The sequence below is a fragment of the Toxotes jaculatrix genome, chromosome 19 (assembly GCF_017976425.1).
Source record: "Toxotes jaculatrix isolate fToxJac2 chromosome 19, fToxJac2.pri, whole genome shotgun sequence".
Lineage (NCBI taxonomy): Eukaryota > Metazoa > Chordata > Actinopteri > Toxotidae > Toxotes > Toxotes jaculatrix.
In genome coordinates this window covers 18,789,331-18,807,169 of record NC_054412.1, presented here as the reverse complement: position 1 = coordinate 18,807,169, position 17,839 = coordinate 18,789,331, and the positions used below count along the sequence as shown (strand labels likewise).

General features: G+C 37.8%; 1 protein-coding gene across 1 annotated transcript in view; it reads right to left on the bottom strand.

The window, feature by feature from the left end:
- ankrd6b (ankyrin repeat domain 6b) overlaps nucleotides 1-17,839 on the bottom strand; it is an 82,640-nt gene that overhangs the window by 44,777 nt on the left and 20,024 nt on the right. Inside the window, exons 4-12 of the mRNA XM_041065025.1 lie at nucleotides 15,603-15,701; nucleotides 13,549-13,647; nucleotides 13,076-13,174; nucleotides 12,282-12,380; nucleotides 11,905-12,003; nucleotides 9,190-9,267; nucleotides 7,473-7,577; nucleotides 5,836-5,949; nucleotides 5,549-5,719 (exon numbers count right to left, since the gene is read on the bottom strand). Of these exons, the coding sequence (XP_040920959.1) occupies nucleotides 5,549-5,719; nucleotides 5,836-5,949; nucleotides 7,473-7,577; nucleotides 9,190-9,267; nucleotides 11,905-12,003; nucleotides 12,282-12,380; nucleotides 13,076-13,174; nucleotides 13,549-13,647; nucleotides 15,603-15,701 (963 nt within the window). The remainder of the gene's footprint in view (nucleotides 1-5,548; nucleotides 5,720-5,835; nucleotides 5,950-7,472; nucleotides 7,578-9,189; nucleotides 9,268-11,904; nucleotides 12,004-12,281; nucleotides 12,381-13,075; nucleotides 13,175-13,548; nucleotides 13,648-15,602; nucleotides 15,702-17,839) is intronic.

Genomic DNA, 17,839 nt, shown 5'->3' with positions numbered 1-17,839 from the left:
TCATACTAAAGTATGACTTTTTTTGGCCCATTTTGACGCCATACTATACTATGACGTTTTTTGGCCCATTTTGAGGTCATACTAAAGTATGACTTTTTTTGGCCCATTTTGACGCCATACTATACTATGACGTTTTTTATGACATTTTGAGGTCATACTAAAGTATGACTTTTTTTGACCCATTTTGACGCCATACTATACTATGACGTTTTTTGGCACATTTTGAGGTCATACTAAAGTATGACTTTTTTGGGCCCATTTTGATGCCATACTATACTATGACGTTTTTTGGCACATTTTGAGGTCATACTAAAGTATGACTTTTTTTGGCCCATTTCTACGCCATACTATACTATGACGTTTTTTATGACATTTTGAGGTCATACTAAAGTATGACTTTTTTTGGCCGATTTTGACGCCATACTATACTATGACGTTTTTTATGACATTTTGAGGTCATACTAAAGTATGACTTTTTTTGGCCCATTTCTACGCCATACTATACTATGACGTTTTTTATGACATTTTGAGGTCATACTAAAGTATGACTTTTTTGGGCCGACTTTGACGCCATACTATACTATGACGTTTTTTATGACATTTTGAGGTCATACTAAAGTATGACTTTTTTTGGCCGATTTTGACGCCATACTATACTATGACGTTTTTTATGACATTTTGAGGTCATACTAAAGTATGACTTTTTTTGGCCCATTTTGACGCCATACTATACTATGATGTTTTTTCAGACATTTTGAGGTCATACTAAAGTATGACTTTTTTGGGCCCATTTTGATGCCATACTATACTATGACGTTTTTTGGCACATTTTGAGGTCATACTAAAGTATGACTTTTTTGGGCCCATTTTGATGCCATACTATACTATGACGTTTTTTATGACATTTTGAGGTCATACTAAAGTATGACTTTTTTTGGCCCATTTTCATGCCATACTATACTATGACGTTTTTTGGCACATTTTGAGGTCATACTAAAGTATGACTTTTTTTGGCCCATTTCTACGCCATACTATACTATGACGTTTTTTATGACATTTTGAGGTCATACTAAAGTATGACTTTTTTTGGCCCATTTTGACGCCATACTATACTATGACGTTTTTTATGACATTTTGAGGTCATACTAAAGTATGACTTTTTTTGGCCCATTTTGACGCCATACTATACTATGACGTTTTTTATGACATTTTGAGGTCATACTAAAGTATGATTTTTTTGGGCCCATTTTGATGCCATACTATACTATGACGTTTTTTGGCACATTTTGAGGTCATACTAAAGTATGACTTTTTTTGGCCCATTTTGATGCCATACTATACTATGACGTTTTTTATGACATTTTGAGGTCATACTAAAGTATGACTTTTTTTGGCCCATTTTGATGCCATACTATACTATGACGTTTTTTGGCACATTTTGAGGTCATACTAAAGTATGACTTTTTTGGGCCCATTTTGATGCCATACTATACTATGACGTTTTTTAAGACATTTTGAGGTCATACTAAAGTATGACTTTTTTTGGCCGATTTTCATGCCATACTATACTATGACGTTTATTGGCACATTTTGAGGTCATACTAAAGTATGACTTTTTTGGGCCCATTTTGACGCCATACTATACTATGACGTTTTTTGGCACATTTTGAGGTCATACTAAAGTATGACTTTTTTTGGCCCATTTTGACGCCATACTATACTATGACGTTTTTTATGACATTTTGAGGTCATACTAAAGTATGACTTTTTTTGACCCATTTTGACGCCATACTATACTATGACGTTTTTTGGCACATTTTGAGGTCATACTAAAGTATGACTTTTTTGGGCCCATTTTGATGCCATACTATACTATGACGTTTTTTGGCACATTTTGAGGTCATACTAAAGTATGACTTTTTTGGGCCGACTTTGACGCCATACTATACTATGACGTTTTTTATGACATTTTGAGGTCATACTAAAGTATGACTTTTTTTGGCCCATTTTGATGCCATACTATACTATGATGTTTTTTATGACATTTTGAGGTCATACTAAAGTATGACTTTTTTTGGCCCATTTTGATGCCGTACTATACTATGACGTTTTTTATGACATTTTGAGGTCATACTAAAGTATGACTTTTTTTGGCCCATTTTGATGCCACACTGTAATATGACTTTTTTTGGCCCACTTTGATGCCATACTATACTATGACGTTTTTTCAGACATTTTGAGGTCACACTAAAGTATGACTTTTTTGGGCCGATTTTGATGCCATACTATGACGTTTTTTGTCACATTTTGAGATCATACTAAAGTATGACTTTTTTGGGCCGACTTTGATGCCATACTATACTATGACGTTTTTTTATGACATTTTGAGGTCATACTAAAGTATGACTTTTTTGGGCCCATTTTGATGCCATACTATACTATGACATTTTTTATGACATTTTGAGGTCATACTAAAGTATGACTTTTTTTGGCCCATTTTGATGCCATACTATACTATGACGTTTTTTTTATGACATTTTGAGGTCATACTAAAGTATGACTTTTTTTGGCACATTTTGATGCCATACTATACTATGACGTTTTTTTTTACCACTTTTTGAGGTCATACTAAAGTTTGACTTTTTTTGGCCTATTTTGATGCCATACTATACTATGACATTTTTTACCACTTTTTGAGGTCATACTAAAGTATGACCTTTTTTTGGCCAATTTTGAAGCCTTACTATACTATGACGTTTTTTGGCACATTTTGAGGTCATACTAAAGTATGACTTTTCTTGGCCGTTTTTGATGCCATACTATACTATGACGTTTTTTACCACTTTTTGAGGTCATACTAAAGTATGACTTTTTTAAGCAGATTTTGATGACATACTATACTATGACATTTTTTATGACATTTTGAGGTCATACTAAAGTATGACTTTTTTTGGCCCATTTTGATGCCATACTATACTATGACGTTTTTTATGACATTTTGAGGTCATACTAAAGTATGACTTTTTTTGGCCCATTTTGATGCCATACTATACTATGACGTTTCTATACTGCTTTTTGAGGTCATACTAAAGTATGACTTTTTTAAGCCGATTTTGATGCCATACTATATATACTATGACGTTTCTCAGCACGTTTTGAGGTCATACTAAAGTATGACTTTTTTTGGCCCATTTTGATGCCATACTATACTATGACTTTTTTTTTTACCACTTTTTGAGATCATTCTAAAGTATGACTTTTTTGGGCCCATTTTGATGCCATACTATACTATGACGTTTTTTATGACATTTTCAGGTCATACTAAAGTATGACTTTTTTGGCCGATTTTGATGCCATACTAAAGTATGACTTTTTTAAGCAGATTTTGATGCCATACTATACTATGACATTTTTATGACATTTTGAGGTCATACTAAAGTATGACTTTTTTTGGCCCATTTTGATGCCATACTATACTATGATGTTTTTATACCACTTTTTGAGGTTATACTAAAGTATGACTTTTTTGGGCCATACTATACTATGACATTTTTTTTACCACTTTTTGAGGCCATACTAAAGTATGACTTTTTTGGCCCATTTTGATACCATTCTATACTATGACGTTTTTTCTGACATTTTGAGGTCATACTAAAGTATGACTTTTTTTTGGCCCATTTTGATGCCATACTATGCTATGACGTTTTTTACCACTTTTTGAGGTCATACTAAAGTATGACTTTTTTTGGCCCATTTGATGCCGTACTATACTATGACGTTTTTTGGCACATTTTGAGGTCATACTAAAGTATGACTTTTCTTGGCCCATTTTGATGCCATACTATACTATGACGTTTTTCACCATTTTTTGAGGTCATACTAAAGTATGACTTTTTTGGGCCATACTATACTATGACGTTTTTCACCATTTTTTGAGGTCATACTAAAGTATGACTTTTTTGGGCCATACTATACTATGACGTTAATTACCACTTTTTGAGGTCATACTAAAGTATGACTTTTATTTGGCACATTTTGAGGTCATACTAAAGTATGGCTTTTTTTGGCCGATTTTGATGCCATACTATACTTTGATGTTTTTTTTGACATTTTGAGGTCATACTAAAATATGACCTTTTTTGGCCGATTTTGACCGCTTACTATACTATGACGTTTTTTCTGACATTTTGAGGTCATACTAAAGTATGACTTTTTTGGGCCATACTATACTATGACGTTATTTACCACTTTTTGAGGTCATACTTAAGTATGACTTTTATTTGGCACATTTTGAGGTCATACTAAAGTATGGCTTTTTTTGGCCCATTTTGATGCCATAGTATACTTTGATGTTTTTTTTGACATTTTGAAGTCATACTAAAATATGACCTTTTTTGGCCGATTTTGACCGCTTACTATACTATGACGTTTTTTCTGACATTTTGAGGTCATACTAAAGTATGACTTTTTTGGGCCATACTATACTATGACTTTTTTGGGCCATACTATACTATGACGTTATTTACCACTTTTTGAGGTCATAATAAAATATAACTTTTTTGGCCCATTTTGATGCCATACTATACTATGACGTTTTTTATGACATTTTGAGGTCATACTAAAGTATGACTTTTTTGGGCCATACTATACTATGATGTTATTTACCACTTTTTGAGGTCATACTAAAGTATGACTTTTATTTGGCACATTTTGATGCCATACTATACTATGACGTTTTTTACCACTTTCTGAGGTCTTACTAAAGTATGACTTTTTTGGCCGATTTTGATGCCATACTATCCTTTGATGTTTTTTTTGACATTTTGAGGTCATACTAAAGTATGACTTTTTTGGCCGATTTTGACGCCTTACTATACTAAGATGTTTTTTATGACATTTTGAAGTCATACTAAAATATGACCTTTTTTGGCCGATTTTGACCGCTTACTATACTATGACGTTTTTAATGACATTTTGAGATCATACTAAAGTATGACTTTTTGGGCCGATTTTGTCCCCTTACTATACTATGACGTTTTTTATGACATTTTGAGATCATACTAAAGTATGACTTCTTGGGCCGATTTTGTCCCCTTACTATACTATGACGTTTTTTATGACATTTTGAGATCATACTAAAGTATGACTTCTTGGGCTGATTTTGACCCCTTACAATACTATGACGTTTTTTATGACATTTTCAGGTCATCCTAAAGTATGACTCTTTTGGGCCGATTTTGAAGCCTTACTATACTATGACGTTTTTTGGCACATTTTTTTGGCCGATTTTGAAGCCTTATTATACTATGACGTTTTTTCATGACATTTTGAGGTCATACTAAAATATTACTTTTTTTGACCGTCGTCAAAAAAAAAGTCGTAGTATAGTATGGCCTCAAAATATGCCAAAAAAACAGCATAGTATAGTAAGGTTTCAAAATAGACCAAAAAAGTCATAGTACAGTAAGGCATCAAAATGCAGTCAAAAACGAAACGAAACGAAAAACGAATTAACTAAACAGCAGGAGTGTTTGTGCAGTTATGGTACCTGCATGATCTTGCCATCCTTGCCGCGGTACAGTGTGTACAGCTGGTACGCTTTAAAGTTATGTGGAGGGATGGATGCATGAGGAGAGGCTCCTCGCAGTTTACTTTTCCTCTTCTGAAAGGCTTCGCTGTGTCTGGTCTCTCTGCGGCGGAGGGGGTCAGACAGAAATGGCTGCAACAGCAACAGCACCTGAGATTAGCCCTTACTCCAACTCTCCCACCTGACCATAACAGAGAAGGGAGACTCAATGTCATCCCCTGTAAGCAGAAACATTCAGCTTCTCAAACCTTTTCTCTCTGCTTCCTGTTCTTTCCCCTCCTGGTGTTTGACTCTGTCACCTCAGTGTGTTTGCAGGCGGCTCGGTCACTGCTCTGGGTGTCATCTGCAGCAGATGTGTTGTCCTGCAGGAAACAGGAAGAAGGAAAGGTACCATAGATCAGTTTCCTGGAAATGCTTAAGCACTCAGTCCATCCGCAATCAGTCACTGGCAATTGCACCAAAGTAAAACTAGAGACTAGACTTTCCTAGAGTCTAGTTCTTTACAAATAATCAAAATAAATGAGGCATCACTCAAAGTTTATGTTATGTGACCTACAACTGAAACAAATGTGCAACTTTAGGTTTCAACTGAATTAAATATACCAATAAAAAGTATGATCTATTTAAACTACCGCCCGATTAGTTCAGTTGGTAGAGCATGAGACTCAATCTCTCAGGATCGTGGGTTTGAATCCCCCTCCGGGCGGCACCACCTCCCATAGGCTCACCACCCGTGGAGGTGCCATAGGACTTTGATGCATTGTGGACTGGGCAGCAGTTGCCCCTGCGACCTGGGCCTGGACCCAGATAAGCGGCGGATGATGACATGACATGACCTGTTTAAACTAAAAAAAAAAAAAAAAGACTAGCTATACCAACTAATAAAAACTAGGTGATACAAGGGGCATTAAAAAGGTATTTCTCAATATTTGTATCATATATAACAAAAATCGGGTTAAATCAGAGATAGTCTGACTTGCCAGAAATGTCTGTGAGTCTGAAAGATTATCTAGACACTCTCATGATAGTACAAGAGGTCAGAAGTTCTAGTTCATTAATGAAGACTCAATAATCATCAGGTGGCATCAACAGTGGGGTCGAGTCTGAGTCTGAGACTTTCCCACTGACTTGTGTAGACAAATTAGCTTCTATTCTGAAGAATCTGTTTCATTAGGGAAACTACCAGAAACATTTAACAAGGCTGTGATTTCACTAAAAGTAAAAAGAGATGAAGATCACAGTGACCAGAAGTTTTAGTGCACGTTCTCATGAACATTCTTGCTATAAGGCTGGAAAAGATTTTACTTGCATTCAGATGAGGTGAGATTCATACAGAGGTTGACCTCAGGACAGAGTCAGATATTTTTTTTTAAAATCATGCTGAAAGTATCCTGATAGCTGTGGATGCCCTAAAGGGGCAAATATTTCTTAGAATATTTTGCTTCGGGGCGGGTTTTATCAAATCCGAGGGCAGCAGTAATAACGGACAGAGACAGATATCACCCTTTTTTAACCTAACACACAGGACCATACAAGGAGATCCTCTCAGTCCTCTACTCTGTGCATAATTTATTTAGCCCCTGGCCACAGCAATCAGGGCAGAAACTGGAATTAAATATCTTACAAGAGGAGGAGGAACACAAAATGTCCCTGTACACAGATATATATTTCATTACTATCAAGGATAAAGGATCTATTATTGAATCTTCTTCAGAAATATCAGCGTATAAAATACAGTCAAAAATCAGAAGCCATGCTGATGTCTAAAAGGTCCTATCAATAAACAATCACAATCACAATCAGTTATTTTTCTTACCCTCATTTCTTCTATTAAAATCAAGAACAGTCATTTCTGTTTGCTCTGACACAGTGGTCCAGTTTTTACCTTACAGGGCACCATCCCATCTCTGGGCACTGACTGAGCTCTGCCCTCTGCCTTCAGCTTGTCTCTCCTCTTCCTCACACTCCTTCCACGCAGAAAGCTCTGCACCTGAGCACGCACACACGCACGCACGCACGCACGCACACACACACACACACACACACAACCATAACTTGAAACTTGAACATAAATGATTAGTAAATAAAACTAGAGAGCAGATTATTAATCCCTGAAGGTTAACATTCATGTTTATATACACACCACAGGTTAGGAAAAAACTAGGGTTCACTGTTCAGTTTTTAATGGTTTCCAAGAGGATGAATTGAAAATTCTAACCCTGTGACTTGTTTCAAAGGATTTTTATGAATAGTTCCTAACAGTTTTGATACTGGCAGCTTAGGCATGATATGTGCAGGACTTCAAACTTCAAACCAGAGCTAGTAGTTCTTCATGTCAAGGACAACCTAGGCAGACAGCCAAGGCAGAGAGAGGTCCTCACCCAATGCAGAATATCACAGTGAATATAGGACAAACAGTCACTAGAGGAGGGGGCTACGGTGTGGCTGAGCCATGCTGACACACCATGGGACTCTGCCCTGATCTTAGGACCTGGTCTGGCTTGGTTGCAGTAGTAGGAGGAACAAAAGGTTACGATGGAGGCAGAGCACCTGGCTTCAGTTGAAATGCTAGTGGTCTTATGGACTGAAATGGTAGAAGAAAAAAACAGATCTCCTCCCCCACGACTGGGTGTGTATGTCTCTAACTGATGGCTCAGCACTATCCAGAACACCAGAGGGAAGAATACAACAACAGCATATGATACTTCATTAAGATGGGGGGGGGGATGGGGTGTGAGTCAAACTCTGATTTAAAAACTTTAAGTATAAAATCAGTATATGCTCACAGAAATACAGTGTGGTTATAATTTAATCATAAGAAGCTTCTGAATGATGCCAACAAGTATAAGTAGGGTAGGTATAAATACTTTAGAACGAAGATAGAAAAGGAACAGATATTTCTTTACTGACAGTACTTCCTACTTCTGCAGTAATGAAATAAAGCAAATTATCTGAATTCCAAGTAAAAGCCTGCTTGTATTTTTTTAATACCAAGGCAGAATGGTCAGCACCAAAGTGTTCATAAGTGATTTAAACATATAGGTGGTTTGTGTCTAAGCCAGGTGCAAGGATGAAGGTTTACCTAGCAGCAAAAGAATCTCTGCAACTTAAACAATTTACAGAAACTGCAACAGCTGTTGCACCTTCATACAGAGGAGCCATCATTAACTTCAACCTGTACTAATTAATATATTTTACATGTACGTATTTTACTTTTTTTAATTAAAAAGATAAATTATGTCAGATTACCATCACAGGGTCCATCACATGATATGACAGTCTGTACACAGTCCAGTCTATGGTATCTTGATACTGTCATGATATAGATTCAAACAGCAAAGCTAACCTTCCTCTAATGTAATGAGTGATCAGGAGATTGAGGTGGTCGACACTCACATACACACAATATATCCTTTATCATTTCTGTTTTGAGAATAGCAAATGCAGTAAAGCCTTCAATGCATTTAGTAAATTCCCAGATTTTACCCCAAGCGCTGTGTATCCACCACAACAGATAACCTGATCGTGGAATCTTTTATAAAACTGACTGAGTTTTATTTGCAGCTGTGTGTACTGGTCAGACTGGGAGTTACTGGTTTTACCTGGGGAGCTTTGGTTAGGAGAAGAGCCACTTCTGGGTTGTTGTGTTCTCTGGCCTGATCCAAAGCTGTTTCACCTGCCTGCAGAGACACACAACACAGTCAAACCAGACAAAACACAACTGATAGGACTTATGATGAATTCAAACAGTGGCAGAGATTGTAACAGTCTTAGATCAGAGATCTGCCTTTTGTTCCTAGCTCCAGGTAAAGCACACTCAACATTTCCTTCGTGCTTACCTGTTGTCTCAGTGAATTCAGCACTCAGTTTATTTCCACAGCTTTAATTCCATCAGCAGCAACAACAGTCATGTTTACAAAGTTCCTCTTCTCAATGATATCAACACATCCCGTCCAGGTGTTTCACATTAAAAGTCTACCAGCAGCTCACACTTTCCTTTTTGAAAAGGCTCTTAGTGTTAAAAATATAGAAAGAAGTGTTGAGCTACTGGAATCAATCAGTGAATGAAAGCAGCTTTTGTGTTAGAAGAGTTGTGAGTGTGTGTGTATGCCAGATACTCAGTATGAGTGGCTGTGCTGTCGCACTGATGGAATTAGTGCCATGGGAATGTACATTATGCTCAGTTTACCATGTGAGTCATTATAGTACAGGTAACTCCACCCTCTCTCAGTCTTTAGTAGCAACAAGAGAAACAACCTGAAACTGGGGGGAAAAAAGGCAGCCCTGAAAAACCAGACCAGTCTGAGTGGAAGTGATATCTGGCCTTCTGAACTGTGTTGCTGCTGGTTTGAGACTCATTCATGCAAGTTGAAACTTATGTATATTTTGGAAGACATAAATGATTTATACTTGTTCGGTGTATGACTTCCCCTAGCAAGTTAGTTCAACATGGCAGATCACTACATGATCTGTGTCAACCGTAGATGTGAGTCGAGCAAGCATGAGTGTTAACAGTTTACAGCATGTGAAGTCTGCCATCTTGGACAGGTACTTCAGATTTTGACCATATTTCTTAAGTCAGAATTTTGTAGATTATAAAAAGTAGTATAGGAGGTTTCAACCGGAGATGCTTGAGTTCAGCCTGTAAAGCAATCTCACCCAATTTAAAGAAGAACTTAACTATATACAGACATATATGGTGGTTCATGCTTTTATAAGCATGAACTACTTTGTATAAAACCACCTTCTCACAGGTTTAGATTTTTAATTTAATTTTCATTTTAAATTTCATTTCATGTCTTTTTGTTCCTTAAATTTTCATTGTTGGGACGCTGCTCTCCTGCCATGTCTTGGAAGAAGTCCACATCCTCCTAGTAATCAAAAACAAACAGCAGGGGATCCTTTGATCCACTTTCTTCAGATAGTGCATCCCTTTTCAGGATCTCCTGCTGCTCTGTGATACCCTTTGACAGAATCCTTGGCTCAGCCATCTTCCCCCTGTGCAACCCTGCATTGATACCAAGCCAGGTCACCACCGCCTTTATGTCGTCCAGTGGACATGAAACGGTTTGACATGACATTTTCCAGTAAACTATTTATTTATTTATTTATTTAAGAGTTAAACTTAACAGCTGCATTATTTAACCTCCATACTACAATTTGGATGACAGTCTGACTCTCTTCACTATATACTGTAATGCCATTCATTATGTGTTCATAAAATGTAACTTTTATTTATAGCGATTCCAGATAATAGTAAATAGGGAAATTATATTGTATTATAAAATAGCATAAACATAAAAACTTGGGTTATAATTTACAATACAACATTTTTATTTGGCTTTTGAAGGAAGTGTAAATTAGTCATTCACTAACATCCTAATGTTTTAGTTAGAGGTACGCCCTCTGAGACACAGCAAATTCTGGTCCTCAATTAGATCCCTCACAGTTCAGGACAACTCCAGGAAACAGGACTACATGAACATAATTTATGACATCTACCTCTTCTGGGAGAGCATCAAGACAAAGTTCAACTTATGTGAAAGAGACAAACCAGCGGCATCAGCTCCTGTCTGGCAGCAACACAGTTCAAAACACTGGAGACACACGTCCTACACACGTTTTATTAAGAGTGACCAGTGTGAGTTTAAACAGACCCCTAATTACCTAATTGGCTTATATTTAATTAGAAGCCATATGATTAACTGAGCATCCCTGAGCTCCTGCCCTGGCTGGTCTGGTCTTTTGGAGCCAGATTGTTTTTTTTTCATTTCCAGTTTTGCTGCTATTTCCCCTGTCTTCAGTGGACATTTACCTCACATGCATCATGTACATCATGACAGCCAATTGTAAAAACATTCCCAGAGCTTCCACTACAGTTTGTTTCATGTGCAAATTAAAATGAATGAATTAAAATGAGCATTAAAACAAGTGGGTGGAAACAGAGAGTTTAAATTCTGAAAGGAGTGTGTTGAATATCCTATTCTAATAGGAAGTTAGAATGTAACTCTGAAAAGAGTGCAGCACTTTAAAACATTATTTAAAACATCCAATTCTTACTTTGAAATTTCTGAATTTCTGTTTTTCAGTTTTACAACTATAGTTTGTGAAATGCGACCCCAGTTTCACCCCATTCTACTGCAGCTTCAAATAGACAACAGGAAGATGGAGCCGCATGTTGTTCTAAGAATCCCCCAAGACGAGAGCAGTAACACAACAGAAATGTGTGCTGACTTGAAGATGAAGAAAGGCAAAGTGAGTGCACAAACGCTTCCTCTGAGCATTAATAATGTAGAAAGAGGCCGCGGGGCACTCACATTGTTGCAGATGCGGCTGTCTCCCCCCGCCTCCAGCAGCAGGCGTACTGTTTTCTTATGATTCAGAGCAGCTGCCACATGTAGTGGTGTGTCCCCAGTCTGCAGATGTGCACACACACACACACACACACACAGAACAAGAGATGGTGATGTGAGAATGGATCCTTCATCTACTCACAACTCTGAGACATCTGATGCTATGAACACTTCAATCTTATGTATTCAGCAGAGACAGGAAACTGAACGTTTTCTTCCTCTGGTCATACTGGCAAGTGAAATAAACAATGCAACAGCCACTTTTACAAACCATGTGATGATATATGATAACATTGGCAAAAAAGTTCCAATCCATCGTCCAAACTAAGTCAGTATCTCACCAGGTTCTTCTCTGAAACAGAGCTAAAGGCTCCCAGCAGGATGCGGATCATGGCTACATGGTTGTAGCGGGCTGCCACATGCAGACACGTATCTCCTCCCTACAAGAAAAAAAATTATTCAAAGATCAGCAATTTTTTCAAGAATTTCTTTTTTAATTGAAAGATTCAGGTATATTTAAAAGAGGTGTCACAGCAAAATGTGAGACTTATTAATAGAGCTATTGACCTATGAAGGACATGAAATCATGTTCACTTTAAAAGGTGCTGGAAAGAAAACCCCAGTATTGATTATTGCTATTTTCTTTTCTCTTTTTTGTCTTAGGAATTGATTTGATATTTATAGATCTCTTTATTAGCATCTATTCTCCGCTTTACCTCTGTTATGATGAAAAAGTTAAATAATGAACTATGAAACAGGGACTCGAGTATACTGACACTCTTAGATAATATTCTAGTAACAACAGAATCACAAGACACAGACTGCTCCAGTACCTATTAATGCCTTAAGTCTGGTCAACTGTATTGTGATTCACTGCAGAATGGACATGAGACCCATCTGAGACAGACCCAGTGTAACAGGGGTAAAAGGGTAAAAAAGACAACAATGGAGCTTTTGGGAATTGTGGTTTTCATTTTAGAAACACTAGCACCGAATAAACTACCAGAACAGAAGCTACGACTTGTCTAAACTTTGATCTCCTTTGATTTAAGCAATTCAACTGAAAAGTTATCTGCAAATGGAAAAGTGCTGTTTAAATGTGCTATGTTTCAGACCGAGAGGAGAAGGAACGTACATGGTTCTTGCTGTCAGGCCTGGAGCCTCCAAGGAGCAGGACCTTGGAACTCTGAGTATGACCGTTCTGACATGCGAGGTGGAGAGCTGTGTTTCCTGCCTGGAAAACAAGGAGGACAAAGCCAGAGTCAGACTGTTAGCATTTATTAATGCTATCATACTTATTACTTTCATGTTTTCATCATCTCATCCAGGCGTACCATGTATTGTTGATATGGCAATACTCTTTATCTAACAACCATGCTACTGTAAGGTGTTTAAAGTGAAATGTCTGACTAGTGTATCTAAGTAAGAAATAACATTTTCTTTAAATGATTATGAGTTAAACTTTTCATTTGTAAGAGGAATAACGTGTTACAATGTCTTGCTTTAAATGACCTGATCAGGACTGGAAGCACTGTTGGAATACAGCTCCTAGCAAACATATTTAATCAGTGCTGTGGTCCAAATTTGGGCACTCTACTGTAAAATCACCTTGTTTTTTGCATGAACGTTGGCTCCAGCTTTCACCAGCAGTTTGACGGACTGGCTGAAGCCATGCCAGGACACTTCATGGAGAGCAGTGTTGCCATCCTGACAGGACAAAAGACAAAAAGCCACATAAACAACAGATGGAGTGATGAACTGGCCTTCATGTCAACCCAAATCTAAGAGGTACTTGTCTTTTTTAGGGAACCTGTGAGGAATTACATTAGTATATTAATAAGACTGCATCAGTATAACAACAGAGTCATGTTTTGCCCTCCACTCTGCTACTCTGTTTCCCTTTTTAACACAGCTTCTCCTTCTTCTTCTTATTCCACAGGTCCTATTCTTTATTAAAGACATTGTGTGATCACCAGTAAAAATTTAAACTCTTCTTAAGTTTGAAGTTTGAAAAACACTATTTCATATGATCCTGGGTAGCACTGTTAATAGTATAAATGTAACTGTGATGAGGTGACACTAAAGTTCCTTGTATCCTTCCACACTTTAAGGACGCTTGAAGTGTAGCAGGATACAAGGACAGACACTCTTTGTCATCTGTGACTCCATCAATGTGGTTTACATGCTGCACTGTCCTTGCTCAAAAATCTACATTGGCCAAAGTGATGAAAGCACATTATGGTCTAGCCTCCTCTTTCTGGCTTGTTGGTCTAGAACAGGTGTCACTGATGTGTGGTGGAGAGATCACAAAGCTTCTGTAGAGAGAAATGCTCTGGATACATAACCTAAATGCAATGGTCCCACATGGCCTAAATGATTCCTTTATTTTTAAACCTTTCCTGTAATGTGTGTGTAATGTGTTTTTGCCTGACTAGGCCTTTAATGCTTTTGGATGCTCAATCCAGAACTAGTGGCTGTGGATATTTTTTGAGTGTGGGGTTAGATATAGAGGGCCTCCTCTCAGGTGTACAGATGTAAACGGTTTCATGTTGGTTGGTGATCACATGTCCTTTATAAAGAGAGAGCTCTCTGTTGTCTCACATGCTCCGAGGATTCATGCCAAATGGAGGGAACAGTTTGATAAGACTCTTGATTATGAATACATTTATCTAAAAGATTATCATACGAAGTGATTCTCTTTTTCATTTCTGTGGAGTGTCGCCTTTTCTCCTGATTTTTTTTAAGGCAGAGTCTCCAGCTGAGCTTCCCTCTTGTGAATTTCCTGAGCAGTTTACACATAAAAAGGCAATCAGAAAAGGGAGAGATTATGCCCACTGATCATCAACTGCAAGTTAAAATGAAGCCAGATATGATGAAATACGCTTATAAAACAAGGGAAATTAGAAATAAAAGCCTGATTCTGTTGAGTAAAATTGGCCACAGTTAAAGTGCATTAATAATCCCTCTATTTACACACGTTTTAAATCTAACATGATATACCATATTTTGATAAATGCTATGCTCTTGCAAAATGTGACAGTAAGTTTCAGCGCTTTACATGTATTTTGTGACCATCAAGGATCCAAAATGTGGACTTCCTTTTCGTGAACTCTCATTAAAGACTCAAATCCTTCTTTAAATTTCACACTTTCTAAAGAAATACAGACTTGAGTCACTGTGTAACGTGCTACATGGAGTTTGTGACTGTCCCTGGTCATCAGCCTAAAGCTGTAGAAATCTCATAACAAATTGTTATGAGGTTCATGCTTATTCACGCAACTGCACTTCAATAACAGCCACTCATTTGAGTGGCAACAGTACAATGCATTTAATTCCAGTATGCAAAGAGTTCACGTCAAATGATAGAAACAAGGTTACTATAAGTGTTTATGGATATAATCCCCATAGTTCCAGCTAAGTTTGTGAACAAGCCGTCTCTCTTTTCACTGAGACTCTAAATACCCAACTCTGCTTTTCATGGGGGATGAGGTTAAGCAGATTACAGACAGATTGGTTTCTCTATGATCATCAGATGGCTTATGATGGCTTTGAAATCCCCCCTGCTCTTCTGACTGACTGTAACAGAGGTACCATTAGCCTCACGGTGTGTGTTTGTATATGTGTGTGTCTGTGCGTTTGTGTTTCTGTCTTTTGAAGTGCACCTTGTCCTGTCTGTCCAGTGCACACCCTTCCTGGATGAGAGCGCTGATAACATCACTGTTTCCCACCATGGCAGCCCGGTGTAACGCCGTCTGCTCCCCCTGCCAACACAAACAGAAATACACAACACTAACCAACAATACATTGCAACAAGAGGAGAAAGCAACTGACAGAAAAAAAAAACACCATATAACAACCCTGGAGCTCCAATATAATATTTTTATTATACTGACACAAACATTCAGAAATTGTATTCAAAACTGCACTGTTCCCAAAACTAATAGACTTTAATAAAAACAATGCATTTTAGCTGTTGTAAAATGCTCTCATAAAGAAACAGTTTGGTTATTGGGGATTTTATTGGTGTCTTTTCTATATACAATTAACAAATAGTTCAACCTTTTGGAAAAAGCTAGTTTGGCTCGGTCCAAACTTTAAAAATATACCTACTAATACCACTAAATCATGATTTTAATATCATACACAAACAGAAATGTTAAAAAAAAAAAAAAAAAAAAAAACAATTCATGGTTTTAGGAGGAGTTATGTGCTGCAACTATCTCTTGACAAAGAACAGCTTGTGGCTTCACAGAGATCAAATCAGAAAACTGTGCACACCAGCCCAAGTGTGCTATGACCAGACATGCATGGCAGGAATTATAATTCCAAGTTGACAGATACATAATGTAATTTTGACCAGTTGCAATTCCAATTACTGATTTCTAGTGAAAATGTCAACTGGTGATATCAACAATTCAGCACACGTATCTGAAATGGTCTACTGCCATTTTGGCCTTATTCACACACTAACATGCTTCTCCTGAGTGGCCACTTGTGATCGGATCTCACTTCCCTGCTCTGTAACAAAGACCAAATATGTTGTTGCTTTTAAATGCAGGCTGGGTCCATTCCTTGGTGTCAGCCAGTCAAAATGTAATTTCTTTATGTGAAAATGCATACTGTGACATGTCAAACGTTTTACATATCGACTCTTGGTCAAGAAATAGTCAGCAAATAGCACATTACTCCCCCTAAAATCACAAACTGTTTTGAAACTTGTTTTTTTTTTCATAGTGTAGAATACACTGTATTTTTATGTCTATGCATGTAGTTTAAAGGTATATCAATTAAAATTAGCCAAGCTTAATGGCTGCATATTCAGGGGACCAACAGCATACTCAATAAAAATGCAACTTTAAACATTTACAAAGTCTCTCTCACCCTGTAGCATCACACCTTATCACTGAGCAGCGAAGCTATTTCAACCAACAGATGTCTATAACTAGATTAAATTAAGCAAATTTTACTGCTTAATATAAAATTCTACAAAATTCCCCCAAAAACAAACTATTGCTTTACATGCTGACAGTTTTGAGAGCTGTTTTGTAAGTGAGTTTTAAGAGGCACACCACATATCCCAAATATGTTATTACTGACTTAAGCAATAATGATGTTAATTTTATCCCAGTGTAGCAGTTATACAAACCACAGCAATTCATCTCAGATAGCTCTATTTGCTGCTAAGAGTCCTCTGTGGTCTGTATAACCATATCAAAGCAGTGAGTGTACAGTCCCAGGTAAAAAGGTTCAGTTCACATTTATACTCAGCCATAAATGGAATTCCTGCACACAGACCAGATTAGTGGTGAATGAGACTTAGCAGGCCAGGTTTGACATGAGAGCGTTTGAAGAGCAATGAGCAATGATTTCCATGACAGAGAGAGAGAGAGCAGAGGAACAGGAGGGACAGGAGGAGGAAAGGGTCATTCCAAGCTAGATAAGAACGGAGCCAAGTGCAGCAGCAGCAGCAGCAGAAGCAGCAGCAGCGTTGGATGAGTGGCGTTTGTTCAGGGAAGGAAGGATGGGGAAATTCCACTGGCTCAGTAGGAGCAGGTTTGGCTAACCTCCTTCACTCTCCCTGATCCTCCAGGCTCTTTCCCAGCCCTCCTCCACTGTCTTCTCCCCTCCTGCTCTTCCTCCTTCTCCTCCTCCTCCTCCTGCCTCAGTCTGCACCTCCTGCTCGCTCCAGACCTGGAGGATGTACTGCAGCCTGTTGCGGAGCTCACTGACCACAGAGAGTGAATTTGGTGGTGCCAGAGAGCTGGGTTATCACTATCTGTGGGGAAGGGGGACTTGCATCCTGAGGGCAAGCCCACAAGTGGGAAGTCCAAAGAGTCCCACTCAAGGCCACTAGAGGTCATTAGACTACAGTTGTGTTTGTGTTAAAATGAAACTTAAT